This window comes from Seriola aureovittata, chromosome 6, assembly GCF_021018895.1.
Source record: "Seriola aureovittata isolate HTS-2021-v1 ecotype China chromosome 6, ASM2101889v1, whole genome shotgun sequence".
Taxonomy (NCBI): Eukaryota; Metazoa; Chordata; class Actinopteri; order Carangiformes; family Carangidae; genus Seriola; species Seriola aureovittata.
The window spans coordinates 26,730,238-26,756,759 of NC_079369.1; the positions used below are offsets into that span (position 1 = coordinate 26,730,238).

General features: G+C 41.4%; 1 protein-coding gene across 1 annotated transcript in view; it reads right to left on the minus strand.

The window, feature by feature from the left end:
- Nucleotides 1-574: 574 nt before the first annotated feature.
- pomgnt1 (protein O-linked mannose N-acetylglucosaminyltransferase 1 (beta 1,2-)) overlaps nucleotides 575-26,522 on the minus strand; it is a 115,666-nt gene continuing 89,718 nt past the window's right edge. Inside the window, exon 21 of the mRNA XM_056378560.1 lies at nucleotides 575-1,665. Within this exon, the coding sequence (XP_056234535.1) occupies nucleotides 1,641-1,665 (25 nt within the window). The 3' untranslated portion in view covers nucleotides 575-1,640. The remainder of the gene's footprint in view (nucleotides 1,666-26,522) is intronic.

A 26,522-nucleotide genomic window follows, 5' to 3' on the forward strand; every position in this document is an offset into this window, starting at 1 on the left:
CAGGGCACCATTGTCTCAGTGGGGAGGAACTGTGTCAGAAATCTTTTTATCTGCTGCAGCTGTTTGCAGCAATTTATATATTAAAACTGTAAAACTACACTAACAATAATGTGCTGCATTCTGCAGGGTCGGGGTACATCTGGAGATGTCAGGAGCTGAGAGATGGCATTAAGCATCCACAGCTCCCCCATCCCTAATAATCTGCTTTCAGCTTGTTTTAGTGAGGCTTCACTGGCTGTGTATTAAAATAAAATTAAATATGAATCAAATAGGGATGACTTTGGCTAATAGATTGGTCCTCCTTTTTTCCTTTTCTCTCTCACACTCGTTCAATATGTCAGTTTGATATATACTCTGTCTCTCGCTCTCTCTCTCAAGTTCAAGTTTAAATGCTTTATTTGCATGAATGGATGAAAGCTATTGTTGAAAACCAAGTATATAATTTAAATGAATGTATATTAAAGCAAATGATGAGAAATTATTCAAATGTAAAATATCATACATAAATGCATATATGTGTAGTGGGTCTAATTCTGCGTTGTGTTCGATTACGATGAATGGAGAGGACACACACTGTAGCTGGTCACGACACAATTTATTCTCCGTCCTGTATTATAGAGAAGAAGTATTCACCGGTGTTCACAAGTGTTTTCTCATACATGCTCTCTTTGCTCTCTCTGGTCTCTCAGGGAAGAGTCAGGAGCAAGAGGGTTTTATAATGCAAAATTAAATAAAATACATAAAATGTTTTACATCAACATAAGCTTAAGAACATAAAGTGCGTAAACTCACATACCTGTATTATAGAGAAGAAGTATTCACCGGTGTTCACAAGTGTTTTCTCATACATGCTCTCTTTGCTCTCTCTGGTCTGTAACACCATGAACACAGTCACCACATGGCTCCTGTGAGCATTCATTCTCAATAGTACACCCTAGCGTTATAAGCTACGCAGCAGCCTAGCAACACACACGGCCATAGTACTTCTCCACTCGAGTTAGCAAATTTACGCATGACAATATAACAAAAAAATACACTTTTAACACGTGTCTATGTGACTACACCAGCATTACAACAGTTTAAGATAACTTACATTAACATTTTACAACGAAAACAATGAAAATATGCGGAGCAGCAGAAATGCGTACCTCTCAGGGAAGAGTCAGGAGCAAGAGGAAGTAAAACCCCCAGCGCCACGCGATAAGTACAGTTTCAAAATAAAGTACCCATTGTACTTCCTGTATTTCCCAGACCTTCCCTCTAGCATCTAGCTGCGTTTTTACCTACAGATAACATTTTCAACCACACAATACTTTATAACAGCATTAATAACACTCAAAAGAACGAACAAGAGTAACCATAAAAAAAATACTGTCCTTCAAAATAAAAGTGCGCTTCAACGTCCTGTTCATAATATTGCGCAACAACATCACATCATTACATATGCACATATATAAAATATACATATGCATACAAATTTACATATTACTATACCTATTGTTACAGTATTAATAACAAGTAATTTATATGACTCACAATGCAGAGTTGTGTTGGGTGAAGAGAGGAACCCCACCGATCGACTGCTGTTCCGGGTTATATGCACAGCACACTCTGGGCCCAGGCGGATCCCATCCTGCTCATTAAGCTCCTAGCTGATCTGCAGCCCTGCAGGCAGAAAGCACAGCCAAGCAGAGGGCTGTCCCACATACACACATTTGTAAATACAATCACACACTCCATATGTACAATATGTTAGACAATATTGTTTGTGTTTGAACTTGGTCCTGTGCACAGAACCCTGACCTCATCTCCCGTCCAGCACCTTTGGGATGAACTGGAACGCCGGCCGTGAGCTAGACCTGATCAACCAACCTCACTATAGTTTCCATCGCAGTTTTGTGCAACATAGAAGTGTGAATGTGAATGTTCTGTGTTTCCATTGAGTGATGTTTTTCAAATAAAGGTGAGTTTTCTCCTCTTGCGATATCATTCCAATTAAACTTGACAAGGATTTCCAGCATCTGCCTCTTGGGTGGTCTGGCTCCTCGGGCACCACGACTTGAATTTAAAAAAAGTGTTTCCATTTCAATTTTGCTTAATAGGGCTTTGATGAATAGTCTGAAAAAACACCTCATACGAGCATATGAATTTTTTTGTTTTTTTTCGAAATTCACACTATTCCATTACTTGTTTTTAGGTTCACAATTACAAATTTGCACATTAAACAGGTTAAGGGAGTAGCACCTACTGATGCTCTGGTGTCTGAGTGGGAGTAAATCCCTGCAGCAGGTTCGAGATGTCGAAAAACTGAAACCAGAAGCAGCAGATTAAAGCCCATGGTTTTAGACCGACATGTTCAACAAATTGTTTACGGGTTTAAAGATTTGATGTCCACATACTTTTGTCCACGGAGTGTGTTTTCTTTTGTGCAGACAGAAGCTGACACTTTGCAGACACAGTTTTTGTCTTGTTTCTGAATTTTCACCCAGCAGTATTTTTTTTCAGGAGTATCTGGGAAATATTTTCCTCTGACATGTTTTTATTTTGAGCAGGCAACTAAACAACCTCTGTCAAAAACTGATCCCCAAACACCCAAAGCCTGTTAATCCATAAGAGCCTCACACATGAGCACAGAGTCGGGCATCATGAGGACATTTTTGTGACTCAGTGTCAGGATGTGGTCGCTGTGGCTGGTGTCACTTCTCCCACATTACATCCTGTGAATTCTCCTCTTTGTCTCCTCTTTCCCCTCGGCTCTCACTGACTTTGCTTTGTCGCTCTTCCTCTCTTCTCTGGTGCCTGAGGGTTTCCTCCCTCCGCTCTCTCTCTCTCTCTCCCTCTTCTACCTTCTCACTAACGAGGACACAGGCTTGTTTCACATGTGCACATCAGGTGAGGCTGTGTGCTGCTGACATGAAGCCATGCATGGTGGTTTCTATGACAATAAAATGGAGTGTGGAAGATGTTCACTCACTGATAAGCAACGCAGCAGAAAAACAGCAAAGAAGCTGACCGTGGCTGAATGATGTTCTTGAAATTCATTTGATTGGTGCACTTGTCTCAGGAAATTAAGATTGTTTTGATCTATAAAGCTCTGAATGAATGCGGTCAGAGGAGCTGGAAACATGCTGCAGATCAGCTGTTTATATTTCCTCTTGCTTTTCATGTCGTTTAGTTTATGAGCCGCGATCAACTAAAATTTTACTTCCTCTTTATCACCTAAATGAAAAATGTATGTCACTTGTCGACTGCCTTTCCAAACATCCCATATAACCAGGGTTTGAATTTCTGTATTACCTGTAATTATTATATTAAAATATATTTCCCATAGTTATGTTCTATCTATCTAATCTTACAATTTCAGACACCCCTAAAGTGGATCATACCATTTCTTTACCTTGATGTTAGCTGAACATCCCCTCTGCCTTCTTCCGTCAGTGGCTGGTTTGCTAGTTTCTAACTTTTGCTTAAGTTACAGTTTAGCTAACTAATGTTTGCTAGTTTCTAACTTTTGCTTAAGTTACAGTTTAGCTAACTAATGTTAGCTAGTTTCTAACATTTGTTTAAGTTGCAGTTTAGCTAACTAATGTTAGCTAGTTTCTAACTTTTGTTTAAGTTACAGTTTAGCTAACTAATGTTTGCTAGTTTCTAACTTTTGCTTAAGTTACAGTTTAGCTAACTAATGTTAGCTAGTTTCTAACATTTGTTTAAGTTGCAGTTTAGCTAACTAATGTTAGCTAGTTTCTAACTTTTGTTTAAGTTACAGTTTAGCTAAATAATCTTAGCTAGTTTCTAACTTTTGCCTTACAGAGGGACATCTGGACCTTTGCTTGAGCTGCTGCCAGTTTTATGTATATTTTTATATGAATAATCAGCATAAAGAGGAATTAAGGTTCAAGCTACTTCACGGGGGCCACTTGATCACTTTACACCCTTCTCTCATTCCCGGTCTCTTTTTGTAGGGCAGCAGACAAGAGAATACTTTTCATCTTTGATCCAGCAGCTGGATGAGTTATGTGTTAACTCCATCTCTGTGGGGTCTGTAGGAGCAGTGAGGACGTAGATGAGCAGGAAGTCATTTGGAAGAGATGTAGCAGATTTATCACAGGTAACCCCGGGGAGGGGGAGGCTGCTAATTCAGCACAGGTGTGGTGTCTCCGCTGCGCAGAGGTCGCCGTCTTGTTTTTCTGACTGTTGTTGTGTTTCTCTTTGTCCTCTGCTTTTCGCTCCGACTCTGACACCACAGCGCTCTGCTGCATTACTGCTTCTTTATCTCCTCTCTCATCTCTCACATTTTTTTTTTTTTTTTAACACTGCGAGTGCTGCAAACATCTTGAACAAAGACTTGCATCCACCCTCGCTGTTAAATATCTGATCATTTTTTATCAACAAATCTTCTGGTTTTATTTTCCTGCATTTTACTGCCTGTTTGCACATAAAGGCAGCCAGACAACGCGTCAGATAACATCCACAGTCTGCACATAAATATGATTATTGTGACGGCAGATTAACTACAGTCTCGGCTGAATGGGATTGTAATGACAAACCACTCGACTGTCACACACAAGCATCACACAGATTGACAGCGTGTGTCCAGCGCTGCAACAACAACACAACAGTGAGATCTGCAGACAAAGACAGAGACGGGCATGAAGAGAGACATTAGGATAAAAATGATTGAGTGGAGGGAACCTGAAAACACAAATTCTCCTCATGAAGATGTCATCGCCGTGAACTCATAAACAGAGTCGCTGTGTGTTTGTGACGCGGCTGCAGCCGTCAGCGAGCTGCATTATTGCACTAAAAGACTTGTTATATTTTCCTCCTCATGCTGCTTTTTTTTATTGTCCCATTTACATTCGGTATGGCACCTCAGGAAGCACTCAAATCACATTAGAGCGCGTGGAAATGAAATCAGAGGCCGCATATTGATGTTTCCCGCCGAAGCAATTAATTCTGATTTACGACAGTGTTGCGGTGAGAAAGCTGAGCAACAGATTTAGCTCACACAGTCATAAATAATGTTGTTGTTTTATAATGAAGCAGCACTCCTGTACTGTTACACGGTCTCATGTCACTTAATGAAGTTTTGTTCCAAATTCAGATGATTTGGAAAATTAAAATGACACTAAAACTGTAATCATACGAAGCTGAAATAAATTAAGGTAATTTCTAAAGCATAACTAATAACCTTCATCTTTAACTGTCATAAATGTAATGCTTTTTTAAACTGAATGTGTATTGAACAAAAATATAAATGTAATATAAAAAGATTTTTTTTTTGCTCCCATGGAAATTTTTTTTATACACAGAGAGGGTTCATGTCTCTTACATTTTCTTCACAAATGTGTTTAAACCCCTGTTGGTGAGCACTTCTCCTTTACCTAGATCATCCGTCCACCTGACAGGTGTGGCATATCAAGATGCTGATTACGCAACATGATTACTGCACAGGTGCGCCCTTGGCTGCTCACAATAACAGGATGGATTTAGAGTTAGGGTTCTGATCCATGATCCTCCCCCCCAAAAAATGCACATCAAGTGATGAGAAACCAACAGTTCGGTGGGTAATAAATGTCTTTTTTCACAATAAAACTGCACATCTTAAAGTGGCCTTTTATTGTGACCAGCTCAGTGCGCACCTGTGCAGTGATTATGCTGTGTAATCAGCATCTTGATATGCCACACCTGTCGGTTGGATGGATGATCTTGGTAAAGGAGAGATGCTCACTAACACAGATTTAAACACATTTATGAACCACATTTGAGAGACAGACATATTTTGTTTATAGAAAAAGTTTTAGATCTTTTATTTTAACCCATGAAAAATGGGAGCAAAAACAAAAGCCTGAAAAAATAACTTTAAAAAAACAGAGGGGTGATGCAGAGGCATGAGGCGTTTTATGTTATTTTACTTTTAACTCTTGTAAAGAACTGGACATGACCCTGTGAGACTTTTCCTGTTCCTCATGCGTGTTTTTTTTCCTCTTCGGGTTTCCAGCCAGTGAAAAGCAACAAAAGCAAAGAAAAGCAACAACATCAGATGATGCTGTTGCTGCAGAGCCTGGACACACAGCTGAAGGAACGTCTGCAAATGATGCCCAAAGAAAACGTGACTTGAAATCTTACCTTCGCTGTGATGTGTGAGGACATAGAAGCCCCAAGAGGCAAGTGGGAACATTTTGTAATACTCATTTCAACCACAAGGGGTTGTCATTTTTTTTTTATGTGCCATAACCCTGAGATTAACTAAGCAGGTAAAAATAATGACAACACCAGGTGCACACAGGTGAAGCAATAAACATCTATGTAATGGGCCAAGGTGTGCAGCAATGTGCCAACAGAGGTGGGAAAGAAGAAGATAGCACGTAATCATGGATGTAAACTGGTTTGCAAATGTGCACTTCAACACATCTAGACCTCATGGATACATACAGTGCATTTCTGTAATGCTGAATATAAACTTTTAAATGTATTGAGTTCTGTTTGTTTACACAGCCCCCCTGTTAACCTATAAGGCCGGATCAGATGTACACGCGTAGTATGATTGATGATTTTGATGTTTTCAAGACGTGACCAATGAAATCCATTGCGATTCGCTGAAATTCATGTCAGGAAATCATCCATTATGGGAAATGTATTTCGTTTGTTTTTTCTGTGATTTTAGCCACAAAACAAATTTTTAAAGTCGTGGTTTGGACAACCTCAGCAAGAGGAGCGATACTGAAGCAGATTACAGCAGTTACCTGCATGAAAACAGCAAAAACAGCAACTTAGCTAGTTAAAGAGGTAAAGATTCACCTGATGCAACACTGTCACTAAAAGCTTTATTTCCCTTCCTCTGAAGCAGATAGAGACATGGAATAAGAACTGTTTGAGACCTTAAGCTCTTTGCTTTATCCTAATGTTCATCAACATTTCTAAAAACAAATTGAACTGAACTAATGTTGACAAAGTTACTTGTTTTTCCAGCCATAAACAATTTCCAAGGCAACGCCAGCGATATTTAGAAGTAAAAGGTTTAAGGTCTCAAATGGTTTTTATTTCATGTTTCTATCTGCTTCGGAGGATGAGTACGGAAACCGATATCCTGTTCCTCGGGATAACAAAAAAAACGTTTTCTCCCGATAATGTCTCATTATCTCCAGATAACGATCTTTGTTAACGGGATAAAGAAATATTTGTGAGTATGGCCTTTCTCGCCTTCTGTAGCTAAGAAAATAAAGGTTTTAGTCAACGTCAGGTTTTTCAGAAAACCCTCAGATTTTAGGAGGTTGTGTTGAGGTTTTAGAGGGAGACTCAGGTCCTAGTGGGTTAACACAGTCGTATGATTGTGCATTTGTTTGTTGCCACGGCGGGGCTGGGGAACATCCACCAGAACCCTGCCGTTGACAGACATCCCCTGAAACTTAACGTAACTCAGCATCAGATGCCAGAGGAGCAAACAGGTGCAGCTCTCCACCACCTGCAGCTGCAGCCACCTGCCCACCACAGGGCCCAAACACTGACTCAGCAGCGTCTACACACCCGCATCAACCTCGGGGAAACAGTGAGAGATCCCTCTGCAATAACAGCACATCAGGCGCCTCAGCAGAGGGCAATCAATTAACAGCGAGCCGTCTGCGGCCGCTAATGCATCCGTCTCTCCTCTTCCTCTCTCATGCTGTTCTCTCCATCCCTCGTGTTCTCTCTGCTCTTTGAGGAGAGGAGACAACTTCAAAGGCCAGTTGTCGTTACAGCAGCTGTCTCCTCTCTGGGGTGTAAATATTCCATCAGCAGCATAAAGTGAACAGCGTCCCGTCTGAATACAGTAAGCTGCTCCGACACCTTCATTAAATATTCAGTTATATAGGCGACTGCAGGAGAGCAGCGTGTGTGTGTGTGTGTGTGTGTGTGCAAGAGAAAAAAGCCAACAATGTGTGGGTGTATGAGTGGATGAGTGTGATATAATGAAATGAAGGCACTTGGGTTTTTGAACTGCAATCAAACATCAAAAAAAGGACAGGAAATCAGAGGAATGTGCAGTAAACTCTGGATGCGTGATAACAGTCGTGTCCCAGTTTACACTCTGCTTCCCTCAGAGTCGAAGAGCACTCAGTGCCATAAAAACTAAAAGTCTAAGTCTACAGGAGCCGCTCTGCTCTGCTGCATTAGCCTCAGTGCGCAATTGATGGAGTTCTCCTTTCAGAGAAAACCACAGTCATTAGGACACATCCCACAGGAAATAGAATATGATATTAAATATTAATCACATGTATATATATGGACCAAACTTAAGTGCAATCCATCAGGTAACTGTTGAACCATAATGTCAAATCAACATTAATCATATACAAATCAAGAAGGTATAACCTGCAGCTTTCACATGGGAATCGAGCACCACTCTCTCTGTCATATTCATCCATCCACCCCAAACTCCTCCTGACTTGGACTGTCTCTCTTTATACTACGTCTCCGCACTTTTCCCGTTGCTCCTGTCATAATTACTATGACCACTTAATGTCGCCTAGCAACAGAACGTAGCTATGGGTCATAATCAAGCATCAACCTCAGAGGCAGAAAAATTAAGCCAACTCTGAAAAACCAAAACCTGCAGTTCCTCTAATGACCACTAGAGTCTGGCTCCAACAGTGAGTCAGTCTCCACAGACTCCCATGTTAAAATGTCCAACTTTACAGCAGAAATAAACATGTTTACAGCCTGGTACAAAAACACTTTTGGTCTCCAGAGCTAATTTGCTCCTTCATGACAACTGTTTATATAACTCACCTGTTCACATTTTATTAAGAACTAAAGTCATGGAGAATTGAGGGCGCGGCCTCATTGAGTGACAGGTGGGGGAGCGTATGCTTGCCACAAACCGGTATACACCAAAGTGTCAGCTCCACACACGCCCCTCCTCTTTGACCATATTTGGATTAGCTGGGAGTTAGGGGCGGAGTCAGACACTGCCAAGATGGTGTCGGTGGAGCAGCTCACTCTGAGCTTGAAAACTGCTCTTCAGAAACCAGTGGGTGACGTCACAGAGGCTACACTCCCACAGCAACATATCCACATTATTTTAGTATAATATAATCCAATCACAATTACATTTTCTACAAAACGTATTTGCTGTGGCAGTTTATCTCTATAGAAACGTAGTTTGGAGACAGGGTGGGATGTTGACATTGCACTGATTTGAATCATTTTTTATCAAATTCAGAGGGATTCATCTGACCAGGAATGAATGTTTAATCCTTCAAGGCAATCCATCCAATAGATGTTGAAATATTTCAGTCTGGACCAAAGAGGTGGACCAACCCACATTCAGACCAACATTGCCATCTCTGGATCCACGCTGCTACTGTGGCTGGAACACTGCTTCTCACAAACACTGACAGCAGTAAATGAAGGGAGGATAAAGATTGTGTGTGTGTGTGCGTGTGTGCGTGTGTGTGTGTGTGTTTGAGCTGTGATGAATGGTCGTGCTCCTTCAGGACGTCTCGAGGCCAGCAGCTGTGATGATGGCGGAGCAGACTGTTCTAATGAAAACTGACTGTGAGGCTCAAGTTCAGCAGCAGCAGAGACTTGAGGCCATATTTCACTTCAGCACCACACTGTCACGTTTATAACAACACTGCTGGCTGCCGACGAATCAGCTTCACACACTTCTTCTCCTTTCGTTTCACTCTAGCTGAATCTATCCTCCTTCCTGCATTAAACACAAACGGATTTACACGGAGCGTGTAAATCCTTAAATCAGGAATGAATCCAGTTCAGGCCTAAAACCGGCTCCACGTGTCAGAGAAGGTTATGAAACAATGATTCACATGTCGTGTCTGCAGCCGGGCTGATTGGTGTGTAAAATGCGAGCTTGGCATTTAGATTATGAGTCAAGTTTAAATGAAATCTCAGTCTAAACACATGGGAATCCACTGACCAGAACGGTAATGACGGTAAATCTGAATTGTTTGACCTTTCATGCTGCCATTTAGCTCATCATTAGTTAACAAAACCTGCATGTCTGCATTTTCCCTCTGTAATTGCTCACTAATATTTTACTCTGCGCGCTGAAATAAGTTTCCTGAAGCTGTTTTTATTCGATTTGCAGCAGAGTGATGGAACAAAAGACTCAGAGTGCATGGTTTTTTAAATTAAACCTGCTTCCTGACAGCTCGTCTCTCTGCAGGTGTTTCTGATGGACACTTGATCTTAAAGTTACACTCACATGTGAGAGCAGACGCATCTCCCACTTCATCCCTGAGAGGCTCCGTCTGCTCTAACACACATGAATGAAACCTTCAGGGACCACGTGAAAAGGTCTCACATTTTCGGTCGCCTCTCAAAAAGCAGCAATTATTCCCCATGTCCTTTTCCCATCACTGCAGCGCATTTCCTCCACGGCCCCCGGGAGGATGGAGAGGAGAGAAAATACAATATATTCAAACACTGAGCTGTCAGTTTATTAGGAACAGCTCGCTAAAACTAACTCAGTCCTGCAATAAATCCTCCTTCATGAAGGTTAAACAACTAGACCTATGTTCTATATGTTGTTGAATTGTGTTCTTACATTATCCCAGATGTTTTCAGCTATTTTAATCATAGTAACGGTATGTTTCATTTGGTCACCTGTCACTATCCTCTCTCTGCATCACAACTGTCAAAATTGACTTTTTATTTAGTTTAAGCCACATTTGTAAGAAACATTATAAGATATTGGTGGTTTTCAACTATATATTTTAACCAGATGATGGATTTATATATATTATATGACTTTAAGTCATTCCTTAAGTATAAGACTAAGATAAGGAGAAAACCTAAAGTGAACATTTTAAGGAAACTTTAAAGAGAAGACTTGAGGATGTTTTGTGCAACTGTCTTTATTTTGAGGAAACCTTAACTCAGAGTTGAAGGAAAATCTTAAGGTTGTTTTGTGCAACTGGCCCCTGGATTTTAATTTATCAGAGAAACAAGCTGAGCACACCCGGCTCCCAGCCCCTCCGAGACATCCTGTGTCCAATGAAAAGCATCAGATTTTTAACGTCAAACAGTTTCATTCAGTGTTTTTACTGGTTATAATCACCTCGTCTGTTTGTTTTGGAGAGGAGGAGACCTCTGTGGATGATTCAGCTCCTGATGGACTGACACTGAAGGAATCCAACACCTCCCATGAGCCCACGCTCTTCCACAATGTCATTAAACTCTGTCTTTTCTTATTGTTTTGACTGAGAGATGCCTAGCGGCAGAGATTACATACGATGCGTTTAAAGGCGTGTTGATTCAACTCTATGATCATCTTGGAGGATGTGTCTGTTGTTCAGTCTGCCCTCATTGATCCGAATGGTTTGGACAAAGTAATAGAAACACCTGTCAACACAACACAAAGCGGTCTGTGTGATTTTAACGGTTGGTTTGGAAATTTTCTAAACACTTGTTGACAAAAAGGAAGTCAGACTTTAAATTTAAATGTGTGACTGTGGGACTTAAGCGTGAACAAGGATGATTGCTGAGGATGTGTATGTAAGCAGGGCTTCACCCCTCACCCCCACCCACTGCACCCACCTCATACGTCAAGTGTGTACAAGATAATTTACAGACTTGTGAAAACACACACTCCACTTGTGTGTGCGCCTCTATGGTCGCCACTCATCTCGGCCAAGGGCATTGCAGTTGTTCCTCCTGACAGATGAGGCACTCCCCCCCCCCCCCCCCCCCACACACACACCCCCTACTCCCTGCAGCTCCACATCTCTCTCCTCCTGACAACATCTCCATCACTGCTCTTCATCTCCATCCTCATCCTCTTCCTCCTGCCCTCTTTTCCTCATGTTTTCCCCCCGTAGAAGAAGAAGAAGAAGAAGGAGGGAAGACACACGAGTGTGTGAGGCCCAGCACGGAGCCGGCGTAATGATGCTGGTGATGGAGATGGTGTTGGAGGATGAAGAGGAGGCGGGTAGATGAATGGATGGAGGGATGGATGGCAGAGGAGAGGCGAGGGCGCGGCAGGAGGTTGAGGAAGGAAATAGGAGATGAAAGCGGAGCTGAGTGTGGAGGGAGTGATCGAACAGGAACCGGGCTACACTTCAAAAAGCTTTACTTAACACCGGACCCGCGTCGCCCCCCTCACCCACCTCACACCTCACCCGCTCCCCTCTTTTTGCCTCCCAGCGCTAAATGATGCAATGCGCTCTCAACAGTGAATGTGTGGATTCTGCATTTTTCAGGCATCCAGGCAACACACTGAGCCGTACACTCACTTCTTCACGTATATAGAATCTATATGAGTGAGAAACAGGCTCCCTCACACCCACCAGGAGGCTGCGAGTCAGCGTTATCTAACTCCTACAGACGGCTGCAGAAATAAGAAAAAAGAAAAAAACAGAGTCTGCTTAAAAAGTGACAGAAATTGGGTCATGTACTAATTTGCCGAGAGTAAGAGAGAAAGATCAAACTGGAGGAAGAGAAGAATGGAGGAAGCTTCTTTCTGTCAGACTCTTCAAAAGACCCCAAACGCTCAGAATCTTGTCCTGCTTTAAATTATCATTTTGACGTCTTTTTTTTTTACTGTAGAAGAAGATCAGAATCTGGTGTTTCTCTGCTTTGGTTTTTTTAATTAATGACCAGAGGCTGAGCTGCAGAGGAAAAGACTGAGAGGGAACATGGATTATTAAAAACAGAGTCTGGTTGATCTGGTTTTTATTTTCCCTTCTTTCTTTCATTCTGAAACACTTTTTCATAGACATTTTAATTATGAATATTGCATGACAAGCTTGATGCAGATTTCTCATGTTGTTTCTCAACCCACATTATCTCAGTGTTTGTGGTGAATGATGCAGCTCTGCACCAGTTTTCATGAAACCTGAGACTCGTCACACAGACAAAGAGACGCTGTCAGAACTGAGACGCTGGGAAGAAAATAAAAATAAAAAAAAAAAAAACAGCTTTTTATTCAATATCAGGTATGAAGATGAAACAATGACTCGATTAATTGGCAGATTTTTAGGTTTTAATAAAACATTTAATCCAGCTGTGAGTTGACCTGTCAGTTGTTCTCTGGTTCCAGCTTCTCCAAAGTGAATGTTTGCTGCATCCCTTTGTTTCAGATCAATATAAACAGAATATTTTAAGTAGTGGATCATCGGTCAGACAACTTAAGGTATTTGAAGATGTCACCTGGAGCTCTTTTTCACTATTTCACTGCATTTAACCAAGTATCAACATCCAGGGCTGAAAAACACTTAAGACCTGCAGTTCCTCTAATGACCACTAGAGTCTGGCTCCATAGACTCCCATGTTAAAATGTCCAACTTTACAGCAGAAATAAACATGTTTACAGCCTGGTGCAAAAACACTATTGGTCTCTGGAGCTAATTTCCTCCTTCATGACAACTGTTTATATAACTCACCTATTTATTAATAATTTTATTAAGGCATAAAGTTATCTTTGTTTTTTTAAATTTTTGGATCAGCTGGGAGTTAGGGGCGGAGTCAGGCACTGCCAAGATGGTGTCGGTGGGGCAGCTCACTCTGAGCTTGAAAACTGCTCTTCAGAAACCTGTGGGTGACGTTACAGAGGCTACGTCCATCTTTATTTACAGTCTATGCTAGTCTATTTAACAGACAAAATAATTAATCACATGAATAAGAAAATAGTTTTTTTGCATAATCAATGATGAAATTATTTGTCACCTGCCTCCCTGTTTATGTTCAAACCTTTCCGTCCCCTCTGAGAACTGTCCAGCTTCACTTTCATTAAATTTATTTAAACAGCAAATGCAAATGAAAGAATGCAAACAGTTTGTCCCTGTGGGTTTTCCACATGCGTCTGTAATCTTTTCCCTGTCTGCTGTGAACTGTAACAGACGCTAAAGATGCTGCAAAAACAGCTGCATGTGCATGTTCTAACCTTTGAGGTTGAGGCTGAGACTCTGGTTCCTGCTGAGAGAATTTATTTGCCTCATGAATGCGAAAGTAGAGGCTTTATAGATGAAGCTATTGGACTTCTGAAAAGTTGTGTGTCTAAGATTCTACAGCCGTGCGCATACTGCACCTCTGTGAGGCTGCACCACTCACTGCACATACGACTGATTGAAGTTGGATAAAAGTTAAGTTTGGGAATGTTGTTATTTTTAGAAACAGGTCATGAACTGTACGCTGGACCAAAGTGGTGGAGCGACCTGCTCAACAACATCTAGCCTCACTGAACAAAGAGAATTCACCCATGAACACACACAGACGTCAAGTATCTACAGAGAAGAGGAAGCGAAGAGCAGATTCTCTCTCTCGGTCTCTCATGAATAATTTGGCTGCAGAGAGAAGAACAGATTTTCCTCTCAGGTGAAGGAGCATGTCGGCCAGAGCACTTCAAAGCTCATCTCTTCATAATGTGGCGGCACCGTGAGAGACAAGCATCATCAGGGTGGGTGGTTCTGACACACACACACACAACACACACACACACACACACACACACACACGCACACACACACAGGAGCAATCCATTTGATTTTAAATTATTACTTCTCAGAAATATGTCTGAATTTCTCCCCATGAAAAAAGTTTGATTCAAAAACAGATTCCTCACGTCTAATTGCCGGTCTTCATCTTCGTAGCTACATTAGAGGTTTAAACAGAAAGGCGACATGAGGTCATTATTGCTTAGTCTTATTTATATAATAGCTGGTTTGTCAGTTAGATTTCTCATTTATTGTCATTCAAATGAGCAAAACAAAACATTATTTAAATAGCACATTTGATTCCAGGAAGTTATCGCAGGAGCTGCAGCCACAGAGAAATGTGGGAAATGTGGATGGTGTAAAGATTAAACATTAGTAAACATGTTTCATACCTCAATCTTTCAAACTCTACAGCAGCTTCAGCACTTTCAGATTTGATCCATGACTAGTTATAGACCCCATTTGTTATTATTATATTGTGGCATTTACTTTTATTTAAGGAAAAGGGGCATATATGGTTATGTTATTATTATTTTTTCCTTTACTATGTATCGTTAACTGTCATTATTATTATTATTTATGCAGATTGTTTAGATGAATGTTGTGCTGAGCTCGTTGTTGCTGTTGTTTGTTTTGTTTTTTGTTTGTTAAAAAAGAACAAAAGTTAAAAAAAAAAAAAAAGTAAACACAATTAAACACATAGATAATAAATGTGAGTTGAAAACTATTAAGGAAATAAAATAAGATCAGCAACCAATGATGTGAATAAGAAACATGTGTCAGAGGCTTGGAGCATGAAAGCTAAAAGCTAAAAGCTAAAAGCTCCACTTTTCATGGAGACCGGGGAACTCACCCTGTTCCAGATCACCTGAGGGGTCTACCTGCTTCATAGAGATACTGGGATTGCGGGACCATGGAAGGCCTTAAAAACAAGCTTAAAAATTTTAAATCAACTCTAAAATTTACTGTAAGTCAGTGGAACGTCTTGGCAAAGGTCATATTTTCCTTTTTCTAGTTGAATCTCTGGCAGCGACTGAGATTCCTTCTGGGACTTGAAGACACCAAAAAAATAACACTGCAGAGGTGAAACGTGACAAGAACAGAACTTTTTACATCCAGCCACAAAAAAGAACCACAACTTCTGTCTGAGTGTCAACAAATGAAATCTAAATCTATATGTTTTTTTGTCATCCGACCAGATTTATTCGGTTGAAGCCAGATGGGGACAGAATGAGATTTTTTTTTTCCAATGTGAAATGAAAAACGGCAATGAAAGAGAAAATAAATAAATCGGATAAATAAATGATCCCTGGAGATGAAACCTTGGTGTAAGAAAATGTTTTCAGCTGCGAGAAGCAACAAGTTTCAGGCAGAGAAATGCACAAGAGTCCCAGGGGAAATTTGGGAAACAGTGATGGTGACACCTCCCATAGAAACCATCCCTCTCTCTCTCTCTCTCTCTCTCTCTCTCTTTCTTTCTCTCTCTCTCTCTCTCTCACACACACACACACACACACATACAAACGGTGAGCCTGGGGATGGCATCTGTTCATGTGACTGAGAGTGATCTGATTTGACAACAGACATCTGTACCCTGCAGACTCCCCTCATCTCACAGACCTGCCACCTCCACTCTGATTTACCTAAACACACCATACACACACACACTCCCGCTCTCTCCTCCACCTCCCCCTCATCACTTCTTCTTCCCTTCATTACATACAGACCCATCACCCACCCACTCACCCACCCACCCATCGCCTCTCGTCCTTCATCCTCCCATCATCTTCACCTCCCTGTAATTCAAAGTGAAGCAGCGGATCACAGGAGGAAGCTGAGGGCTGAATTGAGACGTGACTGTGAAGATGAGTTGTGAATAATCTCTGTGAAAGCTACGGAACATGACGAGCTGTGTCTCTGTCATGGATCCTGCTCTGCACTCAAACTGATTCTTCGTTAAGAGGCGACAAAAAAATGTTTGTAGACGTCTCCCAACAAGATAAAGGGTCACAGCTGCTACATTTACAATGAAATACACTCATTTCAGTGGAATCTGTCTGAATGTCTGATACTGAACTCAGAGGTGCTTCAACAGGAGGTAAACTAGGCAAGTGTTTGGGACTCCCAAGGGGAAAGGTGGGCCCCTAAAGGCCCCTCATATTGGCAATTTTTGCAATAACAACTACAAACTCCCCTAAACCTCATATAAAGGCCCTTTACATGGGAGCACAGCTGCTCTGAAGCCCCCCTAGGTGGGGCCCCTGATGATGTGTGCTGTACCATCTACTGACAGCCTACAGGTGAGGCGTTTAGGGGACATCTGTAAATTATAGTGTCTACTGATACATTCAGGGGACATTGTGAATTGTAGCATCTATCTGTCGTCTACATGTGATAGGTTAAGGGGACATTGGTAAATTCAGCATCTACTGATAGACGGCATGTGAGAGGTTTAGGAGATATCTGTAAATTGTAGCGACACAAAATTGCAGAAACAAAATTACACGGTGTTATTCATTCATTTTTGATGAATTTATGACATTAGATCAAACATATTTGACTGGAGGCGTGTGGGAGTGTTAGGGTGGATCACCACTCATTGATCATATTAGAAATGTGACACCATCCAATTTTAGCCACTTTGACTGGAGTATAACTCACTTCACAGAACACAGTGGTGTAGTGGTGAAATACATCTTTTAAAGAAGCTTTTTGAACTTTTTGTTTAGTGGGTGATTAAAGTAGCTGGCAGTCAGCTGGCTCAGCTGGTTACTGTGGCTGACTGCTGCTTCATCTGTCAAACACCAAACTGTGCATCACACCGACATCTGGTGAGGAGCGAGACAGATAGCCTGGCTGCTGGATCCTTATTTTATGTTCACCGATGTTATCTGATAAAATCAACATAAACACAGGTAAATGACAGAAGATGTGCTTCACCATCAGCTGCATCACCACTTCAAATCATCACAGAGGCCACAGACGTCTTCAGAAACCGGAGCTCTGATCGTTAAAGCAAAGAAGGAAACTGCTTCGCTCCTAGTGAAGAGATAAACCAGTTCACAGTCACTGCACCAGGTTTGATCCTCAGTGTTTTTCTGTACTTGACTATTGTGTCCAGCTAATAAATCCGACGTAGGAAAATATCACCGATAATTTGTTAAATGTAAAATAACAGCCGCTGTGTCCTGACTCACAGCAGTACATCTTTACACATACACAGACACACACACACACATACAAACACAGAATGACTAATGAACTCATACCATTACTTGTCACACTTATAATTACCAATGTGTGTTCTTGTGACTAATTGCTAAATGATTAAAGCTGAATACAGAGACCATTAGAGTGAGGTGTAAGTCACACAGTCACACAACAACTCTATATCATACACTGCAGATACACGTACACACACACACACACACACACACACACACACACACACACACACACACACACACACACAGACTCTGCTCTTAGTGTCTATGGCTTACAGTCACAGGTTCTCTAATGATGCTGTTGATGGGAATGTCACGGTGGGAACATGATACCCGCGAGGAAATGGGTAAGTGTGTGTGCGTGTGTGTGTGTGTGTCTGACTCTCTCTGTATTCAGCTTCAGACGTTTAGCGATCAGTCAGAAGTAGCTACACATGTTGGTTCTGGTTGTTCTCCGTGTTCGTTTTGGTGCAGGAGCACATGTAGATTGGTGTTGTCAAGGGATTTGTGTGTGTGTGTGTGTGTGTGTGTGTGTGTGTGTGTGTGTGTATGATATAATCAGCCTTTAACGCAAATCATAACAATAATCTTCCCAACAATTTTTGTTTCCATTCTCCTTTTTATTTCGAATCAAACTTGTTTTAAAGATTTTGATAAACAGCTGCATGATTAAAATCTCGTGAGGGATTGAAAAGCATGTATACCTTCAACACACACACACACACACACACACACACAGATTGATCTCAACAAACAAATGCAACAGCTTAACCTCTCTTTTGTCAGTGTGTCTGATAGTCGGCGAACTACTGGGAGGGGAAGCGTTTTGCCTCGTATGAGAGAAAATAAACCCGCCATCTGATATCTGTCCAAGCCGAGGATTCTGTTTGCGGGGATGTGTATTGTATTCACACCTGCAATCTCAGCTGAATGCAGCATTTGACGGCAGCTGACTGAAACGAGAGAAACTCGGGAATCCAAAAGGAAGATTCAGCCTGTCGTCTTTTTTTTACACCCAGCAGGAGATTTTAGAGCTTTACAAGCTTTACATTTTGTTATCGGGACTTGGTTATACAAAATGATTTAGTTTAGTGTTTAACACACACACACACACACACACACATACACACACACACACATGCACACACACACACACACACACACACACCTAAATATATAATCTTTCTTTGTGCGACGTTCGATCTTCAAGCCTTTTCGATTTTTTCACCTTCTCTCCCTCTTCATCCTCCTCCTCCTCCTCCTCCTCCTCCTCCTCCTCCTCCTCTCCTTTGGGGCTTCCGAACAGATAAACAAGCTTTGTGGCCGTCTGTCAACGCCTGGCCAACAAAAATCAATTCTGCGCTGATCAGTACGAGGCCTCCTGCCCTTCTGGGACCAGTGTCTAATCCTTAATTTGAGCCGTGACAATGACCTTCTCATTTAATCCTCAGCACTGTTGTTATTATTGTTATAATGGAGGGAAATTTATAAGAAAAACCAAAACTAATTTGGAAAGTTGTCATAAGGTTAATTTGAATCTTACAAGTTTTCAGCACAAACAACATTTCAACAGTTTGTTTAGTTACTTTGAAAACACTGCATGTAATAAGAGGCAGGGATGGGACGTGTTCCATTTCGATCAGCAATACACCCACATTCATTAAGATGATGTTAACGATTCTCTTATTGAACTTTTCATCTCTCCAAGTTATATTTTAATAGGAAACACCAAATGTTGAAAAGATGCAGGTGATGTTAGCAGCTTGTCATTTATAGCACTGACTGTTGCTCTGTTGGTTTCAAAATGGCCGCAGTAATCAGCGTCTCTAACTAAACACTGTGGTAAAGGTTTGGTTGGCTTTAGGGAGAGATCATACATTAGGTTAAAATAAGTACTTTATTTGGGTTAGAGGACCTTCGTTGTCATGGTTACAATAATAAACATGTGGTAAAGGTTATGAGGAATGATTGTCATTATAGTTAAAGGAGCTATATATAAGTTTTTGCCAATGCTACATAGCTAACGTTAGCATTAACAGCTGTTAACTTACCAGTCTTGAGGAAATGTTGTGAGTTCAAAGCTACTATTTTGTGTTGCTTCTATTTTTTTTATCACTTCTTTTCTTCTACTGAAGTTAGCATGCTAGCCCAACCCGGCCCCACCCCAGTCAGTCGATTTCCAATACCGAGTCACTGTAGCGTCCAGTCTGATGAAGTAGCTGCTCAGAGGACGAGTCATAACCTTTTATCTTGTAAACGCTGAAGCTTTCGACAAGACTGGTAAGTAAACAGCTGTTAATGCTAACATTAGCCATGTAGTAATAGCAAAACTTACAAATAGCTCCTTTAAAAGAAACAATGTTGACTATTGGTTTGAAATGGGAGACAAAGAGCTGTCTTTGGTTTCAATATAGTATCAATACTCAAACAGAGGCGGTCAGGGTCCGAGGTGTAGTTTCTCGGCCATGTTGCAAGAATTTACGACTCCATGATTTTCTAATGAACACACTGACCACCATGAAAAATGAAAATATCTATTGTCAACCAGATGTAGGCGGGGCTTAGCCGAAAAGTCTGGTCACACACATCTCTGGTCACTGGGCTTCTAATAGTGGTGACAGTGAAACTTGTACTTTGAATTGTTTAATCAGATCTATGGGAGGTCTAGATTCTCGGGGGAGAACTGGAGAAGATGGAACAGAGTTAGGATGAATGAGAGAGCATCAGAAAATGATTACATCAACCAGGGAGAGAGAGAGGGAGAACAGAGACGGAGAGAAGTGGCTGAAAAAGCAGGTGGGTATTGATTGAGTTCAGAGAGAAGGACGACTGTCTGAGCTGGAGGAGGAGGAGGAGGAGGAATGAAGGGCACCTCCACCTCCAAATCAAAACCTCTTTCTCACTGCAACTGTAATAAGGGCAAAGATGCCTAAAAAAATAACTAAAAAAATGGCTACCACATAAAAGAGTCACGTTCGTGAGTCACGTGAAGGAGTGTATTCAGGTGAACAAATGAGACAAAACGTTTCCCTCTCCACCACCATCAGTTTGAATTGAACAAATGAACTGTCCAGGCTCTGTGGAGAGAAACTGGTTTTATTGCAACAACACGCTCCACAGATAATCCTCCATCCCTCCACTCACTTTAATGTTTTTGGCTTAGCTTCAGGACTCCATGCTCACAATCAATACGATTAGTTGAACAGACCTGTGACTCACACACAAACACACACACACACACACACACACACACACACACACACACTCAATCACACACAATCACTCTGAGAAAATTTGTCGCAGGGAAGCACACAGAGTGAAGTGTGTGTCCTCTGACTGGAGATAAGCAGACTTTGAATTGCTATCTGGTTTCTGGAGAGAGCGAACATGAAAAAAACAGTTAATGGCAGTGTCTCTCTCTATCTCTCTCTCTCTCTCTCTCTCTCTCTCACACGCAAACACACACACAGACACACATGTTCTGTGTTCTTAATTATGTGTCCTTCATGCTGATAAAAGTGTCTGTGAGGAACCCAGGAGGCACAGGCCCAGAATCCATCACTGACATTATCGTCTTCTACTTCCTGGAATCGTTTGATAGGAGGTTCCAAGGCAACAGTGTTGCTAATGCCAATTGATGTCAAGAGACTGCAGGAGCTAATGCTCATCACACACACACACACACACACACACACACACACACACACACATCGCACAAACTGGTGTATGTACTTGAGGGCTGCCAGATCCAGCATTATTGTTCTTTTACAACCTAGCTTTGTGGTGCGGAAATTGTTAATTTATTTGAATAAATAATTTTTATCAACTTCTAAATGCATATACTTAGATTATATATTGAATATAGTAACCAAAAACATCAACAGACACAGTTCAGAGATTTCCTCCTCTCTGTGACGCCTGCCAGGATCTGTTTACTGGACACTACTGTGAGGACACTGATGCTTTTTGAGGGGCAATGTGCTCCTGCACAAATCTGCCAAAACAGAGATTCATGTGTGTGAGTGTGAGAGCAGCTGAAGGGTAAATGGACAAAGAGGAGATTGACTTTGGAGCAAAAATATAATTTAGGCCAAGGGAGAGAGAGAGGGAGAGAGAGAGAGAGAGAGAAATTTCACAGTGAAAGACAAATTGTGCAGAAAGGATGATGAGGTGACAGAGGGATGAAGTCAAGTAAAGGTTTCTCTCTCTCTCTCTCTCTCTCTCTCTCTCATACACACACACACAGAAACACACACATACATTTTTGATGTTGCTTGTAATGTTGCCCATTTGTCTCAGTGGCTGGTCCTGTCACTGTATCATCAGAGAGCTATCCCAGCATGCTCGGCTGTATTCTCTGCTTGGCTTAATGTGTTTGGATGTGTGTGTGTGTGTGTGTGTGTGTGTGTGTGTGTGTGTGTGTGTGTGTGTGTGTGTGTGTGTCATGATGCAGTGCTGGTGGAGAGGTTTAGAGGACTATGATGAAATATGACACAGCGGTCATTGCCTCATGTAGCACTCTCGGCTTCATCATACGAGGTCTGTGTGTGCGCGTGTGTGCGTGTGTGTGTGTGTGTGTGTGTGTATGTGTGCCTGTGATAGTTATTGCATGAGGACAGTCGGGATGAGGGACCAGGGATGTAATCAGCTGTCAGTGTGATGCAGGACAGGGCTCCTTCCTCTCTTCTCCCTCACACACACACACACACACACACACACACACCTGCTACGTGTGTGTAAGAGCCATAATTGATTGTTTGTTTTTATATTTTCAATTATTACATTATTAAACTATCACAACAAGTCCTCCAACCTTGGTTGTCATGGTTACAATAATAAACACACAGACTATACTGCAAGTGGCGTACCTACCTTCATCGCCATGGTTACTATAATAACAGTGATGGCTTGGTTAGGTTTAGAAAAAGATGGTGGTTTGGGTTAAAAGGAGTACTTTCTCAACATTAGACGATCTTTGTTGTCATGGTTACAGTATAAACTGCTAGTTTGACATGGGGATCGAACAGCGCTCTCCTGTGTCATATTCATCCATCCACCACAACCTCCTCCTGAAGTGGACTATGTCTCTCTTTATACTACGTCACCGCACTTTTCTCTTTGCTCCTGTCATCATTACTACGACCACTAGATGTCACCTAGCAACAAAACGTAACTATGGGTCATAATAACCTGCTGCAAAGACGAGCTGTGGGCTCGTCTGAAACTATTACAATGATTCTGTTTATTTGTTTATTTAGTAGTTTGAATATAATTTTCTTGCTCTGAAGCTTTTGTACGTTATGTCTTTTGTTAATTAGTTACTTTAATTCATTTTTAGTTTATGTAACATATTAAAATGTATTTTAACACAAAACAAGGACTGTGGCGTTACATACATTAAATCTGATTTGGGACCAGATCTATTAATGGCCACAATGACAAGCAGAAATAATAACCAGAAAAACGTGTTAGAGTAAATCAGACCTGAAACTTTGAATGATTGTTTAATGGTTTAGACTATGAAACTTCAGCAGCAGGTTCTGGATGTTTGTGAGGCTCAGGACACTTTGTTTCTAGGTTCATTAAACATGTTTTGTCATCGATCAATGTGGCAAATAGTGATACTGCCGACATATCGACCTCTGACCTTCCAAGTCGTCATTTTTTCTGTTTGACCCAGCGCTTTGGTGCATGGTGCCAGGACCTCAGAAGATGATCCCTTTGACTTTTCTTTTCACAACAACCTCAGGACAAACTGGTGAAGATTTAAGAATAGAAATATCTTCAATATGTTATGAAGATGTGATGAAAGCATGGACCCCCGAGCGGCCTGAAGTGGGTCTTTACATAGATTACACTCTGCTTTGATTATATCTCTTATAGCTCTCTATGAACAGGATGTATAATGTAAACTTCCTCTTGTGTGTCTGAAGCATGTCGTTTCTCAGTCTCTGCTTTCCTGGAGGACGAGGTCACTATTAATCACAAATTAATTATCACCAACATAATGATTCTGAGTTTTCTAACGGGCCTTTGACCTTCACTGCGCCGACGAAATCCACACTGTCACAAGATGTTTCTGCTCTGTCCATTAATGCTTGATTGGGGCCACAGAGAGGGCCGTGGCACAGGGCCGACAGCGCTGCCACGCTCTTTAAATCAACACAAAATCATGCTTCTCTCGGTCAAAGTCAAACACATACATATGAGATTGAGATGAATGCAATGACAACGTCTTTAGGTTTGGTTTCTGACATGTGTTTTTCTGCTTGCTGTTCATCCTCAGGGACCAGAGCAGTCATCTAATTCCTGTAATGGAAAATCTTTACAGGTGTCAAAGGGATGTGATCACAAACAGCCGCGAGAAACAGCCCAATGAAACTACAGAGCCTGATATTAAGTCTTACAGTGCGATTGCACATCAGCAACAACTCAATGAATCCCCACATACACACTCACACACAAACACACACACATACACACTGTAAAAACCATGCTGTGATTGGATTACTTGTAATACAATCAGATTTCTCCCCACACTGACCACACTGTGAAATGATATCAGGGTTACTGCCGAGGGACGGTCCAAGGATGAACACACACACACACACACACACACACACACACACACCCTTTACCAGCAAGGTAAGAAAAAATGGTGACATATGAAGAAAAGAACCGTCTCCTCTCTCATAAAACATCCTCCTCACACTCTCACACTGTTCCATTACAGCTTTCAGTGTCGCACAAGAACTCCCATAATGTGCATGTGAATCCTATCATCAGCTCAACAATAATACACCACATGTCTCCATTTGCGCCCCTTGGACCATTACACTCAGTGTGTGGGATTCAGTGTGGACAGAGCTCTCTCTCTCTCACACACACACACACACACACACACACACACACACACACACACACACACACACACACGTGTTTCAAGGAGCTCGGTAATGGCTCTATGAATCACACTGAATCCTATCATCGGCTGAACAAAGCCAGGTCTCAATTTGCAACCTCTGGACCGTTCCATTCGGCAAGAATTCTGTAAAAGATGCGGAGGGTCAGCACTCCATCAGCGCTGGCGTTGGAAGACGCGTAGCTTGCCAGCTCATTCCCCACGGCCCTATTCACTGCTTAATGGCAAATTCAAAAGGGATTCACAGCCACGGAGTCGGAGCAAGCAGTGGCCTTGAATACGGAGTAATCTCGACTCGCGGCACAGCATCCTGCACGACCTCACGCTCCAAACCTAATGCACACCCCAATAGCTGAATATGAATGTGAAGTCTTTGAGCATGTGTGTGTGACCCTGCCCTGTAGTATCCTTTCAGAAGATTACAGCTGTACATCACTAACTCTACTTAAATCATATAAGAGGCATAAAATTATGACCAACCTGCCATACAACAACCATTTTCAAAAGTAGCCTTAATGGAGCTTCATTAGTTGACAGTTTACTTCTGTTGTATATAATTTAAGAACTCACTGAGAGATATTACTTAGTTATTAAAGAGCAAGGCTACTTATTCTATCATTTCTTATCAAAAAATCAAAGGTGAGGTTAAATTTTATTTCTATAGCACCAATTCACAACAGAGGTTATCTCAAGGCACTTTCCAAATAGAGCAGGTCTAGACCTTCACTTTGTAATATTATTCACAGAGACCCAACAATTCCTGCCAAGAGCAAACACTGGCAAGGAAAAAATTCCTTTTCAGAGGCAGAAACCTTGAGCTGAACTGGACTCAGGGTGGATGGCCGTCTACCTTGACCAGTTGGGTTGGGATCCCATTAAAAGACCAAAACCATCAATATTTCAGTCCATCTTGCAACAATTTCCGCTGTTCCCTACCCTGTCCATAGTTATCACCTTCAAACCCATAGAGAGTTGCAGGGATGACATATTTTTGTAGGCTAACCCTGATGGTAGCATACACCACTTCATGATGTTTGAAGCCTAAATACAATCACAAGAAGTAAAAAGCTAATGTTGGCCAATAAACTAAGGTGACCAGATTTCCAAAATGAAAATCAGTTCAATGGTCAATTTATCATTAAAATATCCAATGTTTTTGCTTATGAAATAAAATAGGGGGACAGTTCCGGTTTCATGTATTTTGACCATGGTAACTATTGTACTGTAATAAATTATGGTGAAGGATGACTGATAAAAGAAGCACTCCCTACCTTTGAAGCAACCTTTAAGTCTGATTGTCTGTCTATTCCTTGATTATTTATGTTCCTTTAGTTTGTAAGAGTCCACAGGTCAAAAGAACTTAATTTTCACTGCCTCCAACATAAAAACTTTTTTTTTTAAGTTCAACTGATTGGATAACTCTATTTTCATGGTTTTAGCTTCATTTGTGAAGCTGCTATAGCTAGCAGCTAGTCCCCTCTGTTGCAGCATTTCCTCCTGTTTGAACTACAGAGTGGTTACCACAAACAGCACAGCAAAAATATAAGAAGTATAATAGTGTGTAAACAATTACTGACTGAAGCAATGTTCTGGGACTAGTTGAATTTTTGTGATTGCATGATCATAAATGATCACAGCTGTTTGACTGTTTGTGTGTCTACATGTCCGAATCACAGCTTCTCTCAAAGAGAATGAGGCCAGCGTGGAGCCAAGTCAATTTAACATCAACTCACTGTCATTTATCTCTGTCAGCCCCCAGCTGTCAATCATCCAAGCTGCATATGATTGACAGGTTCAGAATAGAGGGTTACAAGTGTCCCTTTAACATCAGGCCAACAAGTATAGACAGCAGGTCAGCTGAATTTTTAAACACTCTCCCTGAAAAAGCTACACACACACACACACTGACGAGTGGCACATAGTGCAGAAACACACACACTT